The 14980-nt window shown below is 37.2% G+C and overlaps 1 protein-coding gene and 2 long non-coding RNA genes across 3 annotated transcripts; 1 reads left to right on the top strand and 2 right to left on the bottom strand.

Annotated features, from left to right (window-relative positions):
• Window positions 1-1264: 1264 nt before the first annotated feature.
• LOC113020012 (RING finger protein 222) lies at window positions 1265-3128 on the top strand. The gene has a single exon (XM_026163683.2). The coding sequence runs from the start codon at window positions 1383-1385 to the stop codon at window positions 2001-2003; it is 621 nt and encodes a 206-aa protein (XP_026019468.2). The 5' UTR covers window positions 1265-1382; the 3' UTR covers window positions 2004-3128.
• Window positions 3129-8452: 5324 nt separating this feature from the next.
• Window positions 8453-9998, bottom strand: LOC145428534 (uncharacterized). Its single transcript, XR_013908827.1, has 2 exons — window positions 9025-9998; window positions 8453-8782 (listed from the first exon to the last, which is right to left on the bottom strand). It is a non-coding gene; the product is annotated as an uncharacterized LOC145428534 (long non-coding RNA).
• Window positions 9999-12034: 2036 nt separating this feature from the next.
• Window positions 12035-13286, bottom strand: LOC145428535 (uncharacterized). Its single transcript, XR_013908828.1, has 2 exons — window positions 12562-13286; window positions 12035-12377 (listed from the first exon to the last, which is right to left on the bottom strand). It is a non-coding gene; the product is annotated as an uncharacterized LOC145428535 (long non-coding RNA).
• Window positions 13287-14980: the final 1694 nt, after the last annotated feature.

Genomic DNA, 14980 nt, shown 5'->3' with positions numbered 1-14980 from the left:
ACTGGGCACCAACACTGCACACGGGCCTCTAAAAACATACTAAATTTCTATCATTGTACACTAATCCGCACATAACTTCGATATGAATCACACACCTGTCATTGGAATATTGGTGTACATTTACCTTATGTGTATGCACCTTGAGAGCAAACTGCTGCTGAAGCTTAACCATCACCTCACCGAGTGAAGAAAGGGCACATTTTTGCTAAATATGCAGAAAAAAATGCACACTTATACAATTTATGGTAAACTGAGCTGCCTTGTATGTACATATGTTGAAGATGCCTCGTTCTGTTTTCTCTGAAGCTGCTGTGCCATTTGGAGCAAAAATGAATCTAAAGTTTACAGCATATCTTGTCACTGGAAATTGTTTGCACTGTTTATATATTACTTACTGTAGGTATTGGTGAAAAAAGCCTGTTTGAAAAATGTTGTGAAAATCTGAAATCTTGAAATTAGAATTGTTGTGCCTTATTTTGTGGATCTTTTTACATATATTCCTTTTGAAAATACTAAAATTTGTATATTTATTTTGTTTGTCTGATAGCATTTATTTATAAAATAAATCGGACATTTCAAACAGTTACTCGCTACTTGAGTAGTCTTTTCACCAAGTACTTTTTTACTCTTACTCGAGTAACTTTTTTGACGACTACTTTTCACTTTTACTTGGGTAATAATATTTTAAAGTAATGCTACTCTTACTTGAGTACAATTTTTGGATACTCGACCCACCTCTGGTCATAGCCCCTCTAGGAGTTCGGAGTTAAGAGGTCAAGAGTTAATGTTTCCATTTTAACACCTCCAGATTTGACATAGAAACACTAATTTTTAACACTCGGTTTTAACTACTATCATTTTACACCTCAGAGTTACATTAAAAGAATGTGACTCTACTTAGAGTAAAATTAACTCTACTTTTGCAAGAAGACTACTAACACCAATACATTTAACACTTTTGAATTTGCTGTGTACTAATTTTGTTAACCAGTAACTTTCCTTGCATAGTTTTTGCAAACAACCTGACAAAAACAACATGATAATCAAATAAAAATGATTGCGCAAAAACTATGATGAAATATCTTGATGTTTTTATCATTGAACAATGAAAATGAAAAAAAATATTCTTGAGAGAATAGATCCAGTCAGAGCTAATTAAGTTTTGGAGAAAGGCAGGACAAGTTTGAAAGTAAGACCTACCCAGGAGGTAAGACCATTCAAGGATTACTGCCACCCTGTGCCACACGTTTATGCACGCCTCTGCTCCACCCACAGTTAAAAGTAAGAGAGTTGTATCGAAGAGAAAGAACTTGGAGCTTTCCCTCAACGGGTAAACAAAGTCTATCTTTTCATGCTCTCTGTATTAAGTTCACACTGGAAGTATGGCACTCTATAAGGACGAAAGCCAGGACGACGGACCAGAATGCCCGGTATGTTACGAGTATCTTTCTGGGACCGAACGAACTTTGAGCTGCGGACATGTTTTCTGCCACGATTGTCTCGTCAAAACGCTGGTGACCATCAACAGCGATGGAAATATCAGAAACACGATCGTTTGCTCGATCTGCCGACATCTTACATTCATCGAAAAACAAAATGAAGCGCTGAACTCACTCGAAGCCGATAATGATCCGAAAGAGCGGCAGACCCTGAAGGTGCCTCTCCCTTTGCCGGTGGGACAGCAGCAGAGCGCACGGCGCGCCTCAGGAGACAGTTTACGGAGTGAAGTTTACTGTATCACTCGCTGCTTTAGAGGCTTTTCTCAGCGAGCTCGCCGACAGAAGCGGATCAGCCCCTGCCAAAAGGGATCCCAGATATTCATCATAAGCGCCCAAGGGCGACCCATGACTGAAGGAGATGCGCCCGGTGTTGTAATATCTGTGGCTCGCCCCCAGCGCAGGCGTAGGATTTGCACGACAACGGGATGGTTGTTCTGCCTGCTGTCTTTGTTTGTTTTACTCGCAGTGACAGCTTCGGTTTTTCCCTGGATTGTACTGATGTAGCCCAGCGATCCGCATCCCTCGGTCAAAGAATTGAGTAATTTACTGACATTTAAAGAAAGACACGCGATTGGCTGTATTCAGTGTCCAGAATTACTGAAAATGGAGTGATGTGCTTTAGTTGGAGTGAGGATTTTTAAGATGTTATCAGTTTCCTTCCTTGATTCTTTGGAAAAGTTTATACACGTGACTTGTCCTTTACTGAGAATCGCCAAGCAAGTGTTTATCTTAGGAAGCCTCAAACAGTAAAACCTTTTGTTCTGCAATCTTGTCTGACGTGTTCAACCTGCTGGAGAACCACATATCACAGCCCATAGATAGTAAATCCAATAAAAGTGGACACAGTAACGTAATTGAACTGTTAAAAAGGTGAAGAAAACAATCACTTTGCTGTTAGAGCTGCTAACTTTAGTTGTGTTACCCTGTTTGTTGTTCAACACCCTGTTTCCAAGCAGGAGCAAATACCTTTGTGCGCAAAGCCAAGCTGCACATTCAACCCCGATCTCAGGATTGTTTAGTTTGTCTGCATTTGCCCAAAAAAGAAAGTCAAAATGGTACATTTAATATGAACTTGACCTTGGTTTATTTATTTTTGCAGACAAAATGAGATGATAGAACTTAAAAAACACACATACTTGCAAATGATATATTAAAAATATACACTAAGTTTAACATTAAACGTTTGAGCAAACTGTTAAAACACTTGTATATGGCAGTGCAGGTGGAGCCTCATGACAAATGCAAAGACTCATTTTGACAGTGTGCTGTGCAGTTATCACCACCATACTGGGAAACCCGTACACTCCTAGTTTCTGTCAGTCTCTGGGTTGGCTGTCTTGCTGAGCCAGTCCTACAAGTTGCAACCTGCAGAGGGTTCTTCCTTTCAGATATATTTGTCTCCATAATGGTAATATTAAAAAGTATTAGTTTATCTTTTAGATAATATACCCTGTTACTGGATTCCATATTGATAGATGGCCCCACATTGAGAATACATTTGTGATGATACAAGAGCACAAGAGAAATAGCCTCGAATTATTGACAGCAAAAAGTGAACATGTTCATACTGTGTGTGTTTTTAGACATAGAATATTTACATAAATTAAACCATTTGAGAGGAGAACTGTCTATATATGTCTTTTTCTCTTTAATTATCAAAGATTATCAAAGTGAAACTGCAGCATCTGTTATATGATTATTGTAGAAACATCTTTGAATGTTCTGAGCTACAATATTGGCTAATGACACAAGTAAACATGCAATCAGTCTAACAACACAGGCTGATAACTATATTTATTTACATTACGTATGGCTAGGAAATTTTTTTTATGTATTTTTCTCTCTGCTTTTACTGCAAGGGGTCGAAGGTCATTGAACCTGAAGCACTTGATACAAACTTAAGAAAGAAAATCATTAAATCTTAAGTCAGTCCAGTCAATCATCAAACGGATACAACACAGTTACTTCTCAGTGCGACTAACAAAATGCACAATATAAAGCACTGCCATTCTCAGACCTTTCAGATGTAAATTGAACATATTAGCTCGTCAGGAAAAACATTATGGGGCTTTCTTTCCTCCTCAGTAACAGATGGAGGTACAAACATTTTAATTGAAATAGGATTCTACATGCTTTGCTGGTATGAAGTGGGTATATTAGAGAGAAACAATGTACACTGTACTCAAGTATTGAAAAGCTTTGATACCTTATTTTGAGATATGTACATTTTGCTGTGTGAATGTAGCTAAGCCACAGATCAGTATATAAACTAGATCCAGCTGCAATATATACTGAATATGCTGTCCATCATAAAATATATTATCTCAAGTGCTTAAGGTATTTATCTTATGTCAGATATATTGAATGCAGGATTTGTATTTTTTAAGTAGAAAAGGAAAGCAGCATTTAATGAACAAAGTGTAGCAATGTTTCAATATAAGGAAAATATATCTGCCATGCTAATGGTGCTTTGTAAGTTTTTAGCTATAATTATTCAGTAAGAGATGCTTACATTTAATTCAAAAGTATTTTTTTAAATCGAAATGCTGAATAATGTTTTTTGAAAATCACAAACAAGTCTCGTAAAACTATTAAGTTATTTTTGATGAAAAGTTGGATTTTTAAATATAATCCTTTGAAAGTAAATATGAAATAGAACTGACTGCTGTGTATTTATGGCAGAGGATATGAATTAAACAGGCAGTCACTTCTGATGCTAATAACACTAAGGTCGAAATTAAGTATCAAAAACTGCTTTTTTTAAGACCTCTGAGGGCTGGCTTCCAATTTTTTAGACTCCTAACTTTAGAATAAACACTTTTAGGACTGGTTTGAAAAGTAATTTTATTATCTATAGCTTATATATAATTTCATGACAACTAATTACATGTTTAACTGTATTAGGTCTTGAGGCTGCTGTACCTTAAAAGTTAGATGGCATTAGATGACAAAACTGTGCAAAAAACATAATGTATGATGATACACTGATATTTACAATTTTCAACTTACACTGATTGTATATATTTTAACAATCACTCCCAATCAGTACCATCAAATGGTCATTAATTCTTTCCAAAATGTCTTTCCAAACTTCATACCCAGCTGAAATGTGGTGTTTATTAGTCTCAAATGAGTGACCCATGACAAAGGACTGCTAAGTCCTGTGTTTCAAGGCAACTTTCAAGGCTATATAAATAAAACCGATTTGAATTAAGTTGAATTTACCCAAAACTCAATAGAATATACTGTAATTTATGCACAGATATTTGTTGCATCTACTGAGTTTGTGGATTTATTCATTAATGTCAGTGCACATATGTGTCAGTCAATGACATACATGCACATACTGGTCAAGCAAGTTTGTCCTCAGTGAAGACAGTTAACACATTGTGTTTGGGTCAGGTTTAACCTGTTTTGATATTTGACAGCAGCAGAAACTCTGTTATTCTTTCAGCCAGAAATGAGACTATTCTGGTAAAAATTTAACCAGCATCTATTTGAAAGCTTTTCAGATCCAGTCAGTGTTAAATGAAGAAAATTAAGACTTTAGATGAATCTTGAAACTTTTTTTTCCAATGGGTTCCTGCAGAGACATCTGCTGGTCTTACAAGGGTCATGGGTGAATCTACAAACAGTGTTGCTTATATGCAACAGAGGTCATACAGAGGTTGGAGGGTGTCTTGACCCAGAGATGTGACCTGAAAAAGGGTGGTATGGTAGTAGAGTAGTTAGCACCATCACATCACGGTAAGGTGATTTTTTAGTTAAATAACAGCAGGGTCTTTCCTCCATTTATTCTTAAATAAGTTAGATTAAAATTATAGTAATTATTGTGTGACAATAGTTGCTTTGTCTAAAAGTGATTGTAAAACCTTTAAAAAAAAATTTCCGCTGCTCTTGAAACCATTAAAGCTTAATCATCCATTTATTATATACACAGACATGGCTTTATAAACATCCTAAACAGATCTGTAGCTCAAAATTTGAGGGGATTTGACAGGGGGAGTTTTTAGCCTAGGTCAAAATGAACTCAAACCATGTTGTGAAGGCACAGAATATGAACACTAGTAAGAGTTAAATGTATTTACTGGGATACTTTTAACTTGGCCGCTGGCATAAAGAAATGTGTCAGAAATATGTCACTACCAGGGACATCCTGTAGAGGGCATAGCTTAACTCATTAATGAACCTGCCTAAATTGGCACTGATGTACAAAATTTAACGGATGATATCTAATGGAGATATATAAAGATGAGTATGGTAAACAGAGTAGATAAAACAGAGCAACAGGAACAGAAGAGGAATTTTGATAGAAAAAAAATTGCAAGGTTTCAGGTGGTTGATTGAAGTTATATAAAATTTAACTTCAATCATGTTAAACGATGTTTTCACAAAATAACTTTGCATACTGAGTCAGATTTATTCCTCAGAAAGTTATTTTATTATAGTTTATGATTTATGATGCAAATCTTTTCAAAACCTCTTTACTACAAACTTGACATTAATGTAGTCATAAAATATAGCAAATACTTGTGTGCACTTATATTGGTGATATGATTCTCCCATCTTACTCTCCATCTTAAAACATCAAGTACTCTACCTTCAGATATTTTTCAGATATCATTGTCCTAAAGATGACAGGATCCTCCTGAAACAGAAGAGGGCAGTGTAGTATGATGTTAACTTGTGATTTCACAAGCATTTGAAGCAATCATCAAGTAAAGACAGTTATATTTTTCTTAGTAATGAAAGTCTACTTTTCCATTTGCCTGGATTTGTTGTTCCTGTTTAGATGTCAAACATGACTCAGAAGTAAATTCTCAACCAGATGACCCATTATGTGTCCTCTAAAATCATCTGAACTCAGTGGAAGCAGGGAGTGTAAAAAGAGGCCACTTACCACCCCTGTGCAGTAATAACTACACAAGCCAAAGTTTCAAGCATTGGCTGTGCTCAGAATGCATCAGTCAACATGCGTCAAGGTCGACACGTGCTGGGTAGACCTTAATTTATTGCAAGTGTGTAAGATGATTGACACTCGAAAATGAGATGTTAGCAGACAGCACAAATAATTGTGATGCCTTCATGACTATGAATGGCCACCAGCATTTTGACAAGACAATCGTAGCCAAAAGCATGTCTACAAATCAAAATTCCTTTGGTGCCAAGACGCATTCTTGTTGTATTGCTGGGATTATGGCACCCAGCTGAATCAATATTCAGTTTGTATGTAATTTTGCTAAAACAATGTCTGACTCATTCTCTGTTCCTCTCAGCAGTAAAACCGCTCTGTGGTAGGAGTTTTTGTGCTAGCATGGCTTTTGGTAAACCAGTTTAGAGGATGTCCTGGCTGCAGACTTCCAGTGTCCATTTGCAAGACAGATCTTGAGATACAAGATATTTGCCCACACCAGCAACAGTAAGACCAAATTATGATTGGTGCTTTCAGAGATACAACCATGACTGATTATTGATCTCTATTTTTTTAAATTATTGAGATCAATTTTAAGAAGAACATAAATCCAGTTGTTGTACCCAAACAAGTACAAGGCTGAAGACAATAGTATCAATACTGTAGGCAATTGATACTGAAGATAGCCAAAGGGACTCAAGAATGTTCAATATGCTGTAAATGTTTCTTCCCCAGCTACTGAACATGTACAATAAACATGACAACATTGCTGTTTAAAATTATGGAACACAATATCCTGTATGCTCAGAATCGGTTTTTCAATCTGTTTTTGCACGAAAGACATTGTTATCTGCAGACAAGCTCTGCTGCCTGGTCAAAACCCACAGTGTCAAAATAGGCCCAGCAAGGGTCAGAGACAAAACATGGAGACAAGTTTGCTCACACTGACAATGGTAAGGCTCAGTCATACTCACTGGTGCTTCAAGAGAGACCATAAGAAAGTCAAAATCTACCTTTGCTCATTACCATTATATGTTAACAAACCGCAAACCAAGAGAGAACCAGTTTCTGTACCCAAAGCACAAGGTTGAATGCAGTGATGCTGCACTGTAATAGAGGTAAAAACAGCCAGGACGGTGTGCTCAGAATGTGTTCCGGGCACACATTAATGTAATGCTCTCATTACAACATCCTGGTAGCCATCATACTGCAGCAAAGTAAGCCCTCACTGCTGGTATATTATAGCCATCAAGAGACAAGAAGCACCTGAGTCACTTGGAGCAGATATTCCACATAAAGGACAGGAGTGGCTTTTCTATCAGTGCTGAAACCTTTGATGGTTTCAAACACAAGAGTTAGGGATGACATACTCGTGTGGTCTAATGCTCTTTCTGATACTGGAATTACAAAGATATGAATATGTTATGTCGGTATGCTACCCAACAGTGTTTAATTAGAACTCGCTAAAGATAAATAAACATGTTGGCTTCCTCAAATTGCTCTGCTTATCTCACAGCACAACTTTTAACCCTTTCACACACAGTGGTCAGCCAGTTGTCCACATGTAAAAAAAAAAAAAAAAAAAACTCTTTGAAAAGTATGTTTAAAAAAATGAAGTTCAAAGATCTTTTTCTCATGCCTTAAGATGAATAAAAATACTTAAGAATCAGAATCAGCATACTTTATTAATCCCTAAGGAAATTATTAGGATTAAATTAGTGGAGTGTGAGGTGAACTAAACCATTTTGCCTAACTTTGAATGAGTGATAAAAGAAAGGCTCCAGTATTTAATTATTTATTTTAATCAAAGTACAGTCACACAATTGATTTATTCGGGCAACTTATTTGGATCTCAATTATTTAGAAATAAAAATGGCAAACAGATACAAACTCTTCATTCCAGGTTTCCAAGGGCTCCTCCAACTGCTTGGATCTTGGGTAGTTACAATTACTGGCCTCCATTAGGTTCTGTACTGTAATACTTTCCAATCTTGTAAATGAGTTTCAGCTGCTATCTTGTACACAAAGGATTACCACAACAGCCCATTCCAGATGTTTTATTTGGCAGATTTTTATACTACATCCCCTTCCAGATGTAAGCCCAAAGGTTCTCACAGAATCAAATTGGCAATGTGTAAACCACTACACTACAAGGCCATTTGTTAATACATTAAGAAACAAATTACTGTCAGCAATTGTAGATCTTACTGAGGAAGCCTGTAGGCTATAATACAAACGTATAGACACAAAATATCCTGGTGTGTTGGAAACTTGTCAGGAGCACAAATACTGAAGAATCAGCAGCTGCAGCTTGTTGTGGACGTTTCTGTTTTGTCTGCACGACCTCTGGCAGGATATTTCATTAATGCATCTACAAAGAACCAGAAACAACTTAAGAAAACTTACAATTTCACATTTAATAAACATCATAAAAGGCTCTGTTATTTTATTAACTTCCAGAATGAAATTTCTAAACAAACCCCCCTGCTTCATGTTTGAGACAAACAGCCACACTATTTAAGTTACATCAATTTTTTTTGTTCTTAAAAATACAGAGCACAATAAATGTAGTGATTAAATAAATACAAAAATGAATGAATAAAAGAGCCTTACCATTATCAAAATCTGCGCTAACCTCTCTGGGGCCTCGATATCTGGAAGTCGGAAACAGCCAAAATATCCATCAAACGAAAGACAAATGGTTGATAGCAAAATAGTCAAAATCTCCAGTAGCATCAAGAGAAAGTCTAGCCCAGTAAACTGAGAGTCACTGTGGATTTGGCTGGGCTGTGGTTCAAGCTGATCTATATCAGCAGCCTCATCAGCCATTGTTCTCGTTTGTTGTGCTTCTGCTGAAGATGTATGGCCAAGAACTAGTTTTGGGTTGCTGCTGCTACAGTGAAGTGCTCCCCGAATTCTTTCCCAGGCAAGATCTCTCTGCCCTTTTAGTCTGTGTGTGCAGGACCAAGGGTCTCTATCAAGTTTCAGTACGGGGTACCACTGTGGGTGGGAGTTATTCAGTATACCCCTAACTGTCTTAACCCGGTGTCCCTCAAAAAATCAAAACAACTATGTAATACTAAACAACACAGTGTTTTCCTTTTAAAACACTTGTGCTAATCAAACATATAAAACACTTGATATATGTAAGACGTTATCCCTCCTCACAGACTTCAAATTAGTTTAGTCCGCTGCCTACCAACCCCCAAACCTTACACAATGGTGTGAGTGTTGTTGAGTAGGTATCTCTGGTAGTATTTGGTTAGAGGGCTGACCTTTTATCTTAGGTTATCTTAGTTCTATTAAAATAAAGCACATTTAAAATTGTAACCAACCTGGTTGACTTTTTAAAATGTTAATTAAAATCCCAATTAAAGCCATAACTCACTCTGACTTTCAAGTGCTTTTAGTTTATTACAATTGTTATTTTTATGATTAAAAAAATAAATCTTTGCTTATAACCTTAGAGCTTTACAATCCAAAGATGTTCTCTTCCTAATACTGTTATAAATATATATTATACTGTTTTTAGTGAATGTCTTTGGAGATTCTCAGCCATTCAAGTTACTTAAATTCGGTAGTATACAAGCCTCTAAAAATCACTCTACGCTGTACATTAAGCATAAATGGGAGAGGGAATCAGGCTCACGAATTTCGGAGGACAGCTGGTGGGGAATATGTGAGTCTCAGGCTACCACTGCAAATTCAAGGTCCTTAAGAGAGTTTGGTTGGAAGAATGTAGTGAGATTCTTTAACACTCCTAAACTCACAGCTCGGCAAACAGGCTCACAGAGCCAGGGCCTATGTTGGAGAGGTTGTGGAACCCCTATGGCATACCATTTTCATGTCTTCTGGGCCTGCCCAAGGATTCAGCCATATTGGGGGGAGGTGGCCCTTGAGATAAACAAAATAATTGGGATTACAATAGACTATTCATTTGATACGTTGTATCTTGGCAAACTGCCTACGGCACTCCCACATAAAGATATTTATTTATTGAAAATACTTTTGGCTGGCTGCAGAAAGGCCATAACCCGTAGGTGGCTAAAGGCAGACCCTCCAACTCGGGCCCAATGGCGTGGGATAGTGGAAGAAATTTTTGGAATGGAAAGGCTTACCTTTGTCCTTAGACTCGAGCTCGAGAAATTTAAGAAGCTCTGGGAAAAATGGGTTGTGTACTCCCCTTTGCACTGAATAAATGAATATTACCATGATGTAAGTAGATGCTATTACTGGAACTGTGAATGTCTCCCATGCTGACCTTAAGTTTTGTATTCCCATACTGTAAAATGATAAATAAAAAGTTATAAAAAAAACAATTGTTATTTTTATGATTAAAAAAATAAATCTTTGCTTATAACCTTAGAGCTTTACAATCCAAAGATGTTCTCTTCCTAATACTGTTATAAATATATATTATACTGTTTTTAGTGGATGTCTTTGGAGATTCTCAGCCATTCAAGTTACTTAAATTCATGCAAGTTTTCCAAGATAATTTCCAGCATTGCATTCACTGCTAGTGAAACTTTCACATTCCTACATTCCACCCCACCCCCAAGCCCAAGGGTGGAGGCAGGAGCCCCTTGTAAAACATGACCTGTTGTTAGGTCATTTTATCTTTAGTTATTCATGTGTGATAGTTCATCCTGCCATGTGCCATTGTCAGGTCATCAAATTTGCAAATTTGATTTCATTTAGTGTAAATTTTCTCATGTAAATATACTTTTGCATATAAGGCATGTGGCTTTTTATATAGTCTAAAAAATAATTGTTACATTTTTCTGAAAAAAAAACCCCCAAGCAAACGCAAAAAAACATAAAAAGGCTGGCTTGAGATGAAAATGTTTATATTTAAAACCTAAATGATCAAATACATGCTTGTAGGACATTTCAACAAGTACAGCCATGTGGCTTTAAAATGGCTCAAAGAAAAAACAGCCAAAAAAACCCAAAACAACAAAACAACACAATGGGAAGATTTAACAAATACATCATGGGCATGATGTGTGATGTCTGTGGAAGTTTACCCATAGACTTATACGAGTGAGTTGTTTCTGTAGGCACATGAGTTTTGTTGTTTACTACTGGAAATATTTGATCACACTTCATTTTTCTAGGTGCAGAACTATGTGCATCCAATTCAGTATTATTCTTATAGCAGCAAATCATGTTGTCTCAAAGCCATCCATAATCTATCCCAACAGGAGTTAGACATCACAGGTGGCTGTGGCTTAGATGGTTTTGAGGTGTGATGTTTGCTGTGATGACTGAAGTTTTAACCACTGCCATGAAGAATAGTGGAGATGTTAAAAATAAATAAAAATTCTTATAAAACTCTTAAATCTGTGATTATTAGACACTACAATTAATCCAACTAGTTAATCAGATTAAGACTGCAGGGTACCAAACTGAAAATGATTGACTATAGGTGTGTGTGTGTGCGTGTGTGTGTGTGTGTGTGTGTGTGTGTGTGTGTGTGTGTGTGTGTGTGTGTGTGTGTGTGTGTGTGTGTTGTGTATAGATACACACACAGCTTTGATTAGAGTGTGTGTGTGTAATTTCTTCTTTGCATAAGCCATTTATGCAAAGAGTTATTGTTTGTATTTATTACAACACACAAAACCAGAGTTCTAAAATCTTTAATCTTGACCAACTGTAGAAAAGGTGTGGGCCTCTTGAATCAACTATAAACAAGCAATATATAAAAATACAAAGTGCAGCAATAGGTATTTATAAAGTGACTCTGATGTTTTCAAACATAATTTGTTGGCCACAGCGATTCATAAAACAATGAAAAAAGCATTCTAAACATTTTTTTTCATTTTTCCAGTCATTACTGGAAAAAGTCAAACTATAAAATATTAAATATTAAACATAATAATAAATAATCGTCGGTTTTCCTGATAGCAGCTCATTGTGGGGCTTCCCATTCACAGGTCCTCTGGAAGGAGACTGGATTGATGCATCTGCAGACAGAAACAATGTTATAACAAAATGTCTGAGGGACGAGAACAAGCTACAAGTTAAAGTCAGCACGAGCTGACTCAGCTCATTAACTCTCTCCTTTCAACTGTGTACACCCAACAAGTCAAACGCAACAGGGAAAAGAAGAAAAAAAACTACAGAACATAGTAAATAATAAAGTCTTACCGTTATCACAAAGTGAGGCAATGTGTCAGTCCTGAGAATGGATGTTGGAGTCTGCACATCCTCATAGGTGACTCACCAGAAGCCACACCAGAAGCCACATCAGTGCGATCAAACAAATCACCACTACCAGGCAAATGCAGACGGATTTGGTGACCTGACAATCAGGAGGTTCAGCAGGAATTCCGACAGCAGTATCGCTGCATGTCGTTGGTCTCACGTGGTCGCTGATTATGAAAACCTCAGACCCATTCCTGTAGATGACCGTTTGGTTGCTGCTTCGGCGAGAAAGTGTCCTCAAATGACGCATCATCCAGTTTCCTCCACGCAACACACCGTCTATGGAGGCCCTCGCCGCAATCACAAGATACCCCATCGGGAGAGGAAGAGCCACCCCCTGTGTGGTGTCCACATCTGCAGCCAGGGTATCGTCAGCTGGGTTCTCTTTGTTAAGATAAGTGGCTTGACGGCAGAGAGGACAAATGATAGATCCTCGACTCCGGGCGACTACCATTATTTTGCTCAGGCAGTCCTGGCAAAAGACGTGCCTGCAGCTCAGAGTGCGTTTTGCAAGCAGAACATTTTCAAAGCATACAGGACACTCCTGTGGGGCCTCGTGTCTATTTTCTGCTGCCAGTGCCATTATTCCGTCGTAAAATCAGCTGATTACTGGTACAGTAGTGTTCTCCAACTTCTGTTCACAACACGGAACTTTCTGCCCTTTTAAAGTGTGTGGTGGAGCAGGGGCCTGTACAAAGTTGTGGCACGGGGTGGCACTACCCACACATAACCCCCCCAAAAAATCGGATGCCTCGCACAGGTGTCCAAATAAAATGGAATAAAATCATAAAATATTTAATAGCATAATGTTTTGCATTTACAACATTTATGCTGATAAAAAATATATTTAAAAAATATAATTTTTAAAAGAAGCTAGCCCCCTGATATTCCTGAAAATGGTTCAGTCCAACCCCCACCTCTAAACACAATGGTATGAGTCTCAATGACCAGTATCTGATATTGTCCTCTAAAGGGGCTAGCCTAGCTAGATTATTTAACGCCAGCATGTGCAAATCACACGACCAATTTAAGATTCAGTTAAACTTGTATTTAAAGTGCAGACACCAAACTATATAACAGTTTATAATTGTGTTGATAGGCCACATAAAACCAATCTAATCTAAATAAAATCTAATTAATCCAATGTAATTTAAAAGCATAGGCGATGCATTTTTCTGAATACTATCGTCACATTTAGTGAAATAACTGTAAAAACTGCACTTTCTAAGGACAGCGTTCACAAGAACTCTGTTTTTACGACAAACTCTTTTTTGAAATAGCACAAATAATTTGTGTGGCAACTTATTGTGACACCTAATTGTTCTGTAATTTTATTTTAAGTTTAGTGGTTTGAAATTGTTGTACAAAAAAACTTTTTAAAAAAAAAGAAATATAAATTTTAAAAAAAAATGTAAATTTATATTTCAAGTTATGAAAATGATTCGTTAAACATGTTTGTGGTTTTTAAAGTCAAATTAGTCAAGGTAAATAGTTTTTAAAGGAGAAATACAAAGGTAAAATCAAAAGTAGTGAAAAACAGCCAATTAAAACCTGGACCCCAGAGGGTTAAACAAGTAATGTGTCAGATAATATTGTTTATCTTTATCACTGAATAGAAAATCGTCATTCATTCCGTTATTCTTGTACAGCGTCAGCTTCTGAGCCCAAACATGGCCTCTTATTACAACTGTTGAATTATTATTTTTGGATTACTCAGTCGTGCTGGTCAATGTATACCTTAGTGCTGGAACTGGAGTTTCAGGTTTTACCTGACTGGTGAGGCACTTTAATGATCACAGTGTCAGGGTGTCGGGAGTCTTTGACCCACCCAGCATTGATTTAAAGCATACTGGAAACCTACATCATATTCTTTCACCAGCCCTGATACCCAGGCCCACAGCCTGCAGGTGATGAGGTAATCCCTCAGGTGTGGAGGGGGAAAGCTGACTTGTAAAACAGGTCCTTTTATTATGTTCTTTTCCTCTTTCCTCCCTGTTTCTGTTGTTCGTTTCATTCAGACAACTGCATACCAGCATGAGGTCGTCCAAAAAAAGGTGGTGTGAGTATTTCTTGTCTAAAGAAGAAATCAGAGACAATTTGCTTAAATTTTCCTTAAGTGGCTGAGTGTTCTTATTTTACAAGAGTGTAAATGTGTAATAGTTTAAGTTCTAGGGGACACAAGGAGTAGATGATTGACTTAAACAAACAGCACCTGTTTAAGGAGGGGTTCTGGCCTCCACCCTGGGGCTTGGGGTGGGGTGTAATGACAAAATGCGAAAAGTTCACTAGAAGTGAATGCAATGTTAAAACTTATATTAGAAAATGTGTATGACGACAGCTGAACAGTGTCAAAGTATCTTTA

Source organism: Astatotilapia calliptera, chromosome 4 (genome assembly GCF_964374335.1).
Source record: "Astatotilapia calliptera chromosome 4, fAstCal68.1, whole genome shotgun sequence".
NCBI lineage: Eukaryota > Metazoa > Chordata > Actinopteri > Cichliformes > Cichlidae > Astatotilapia > Astatotilapia calliptera.
This window is presented reverse-complemented; position numbering and strand designations above follow the sequence as displayed.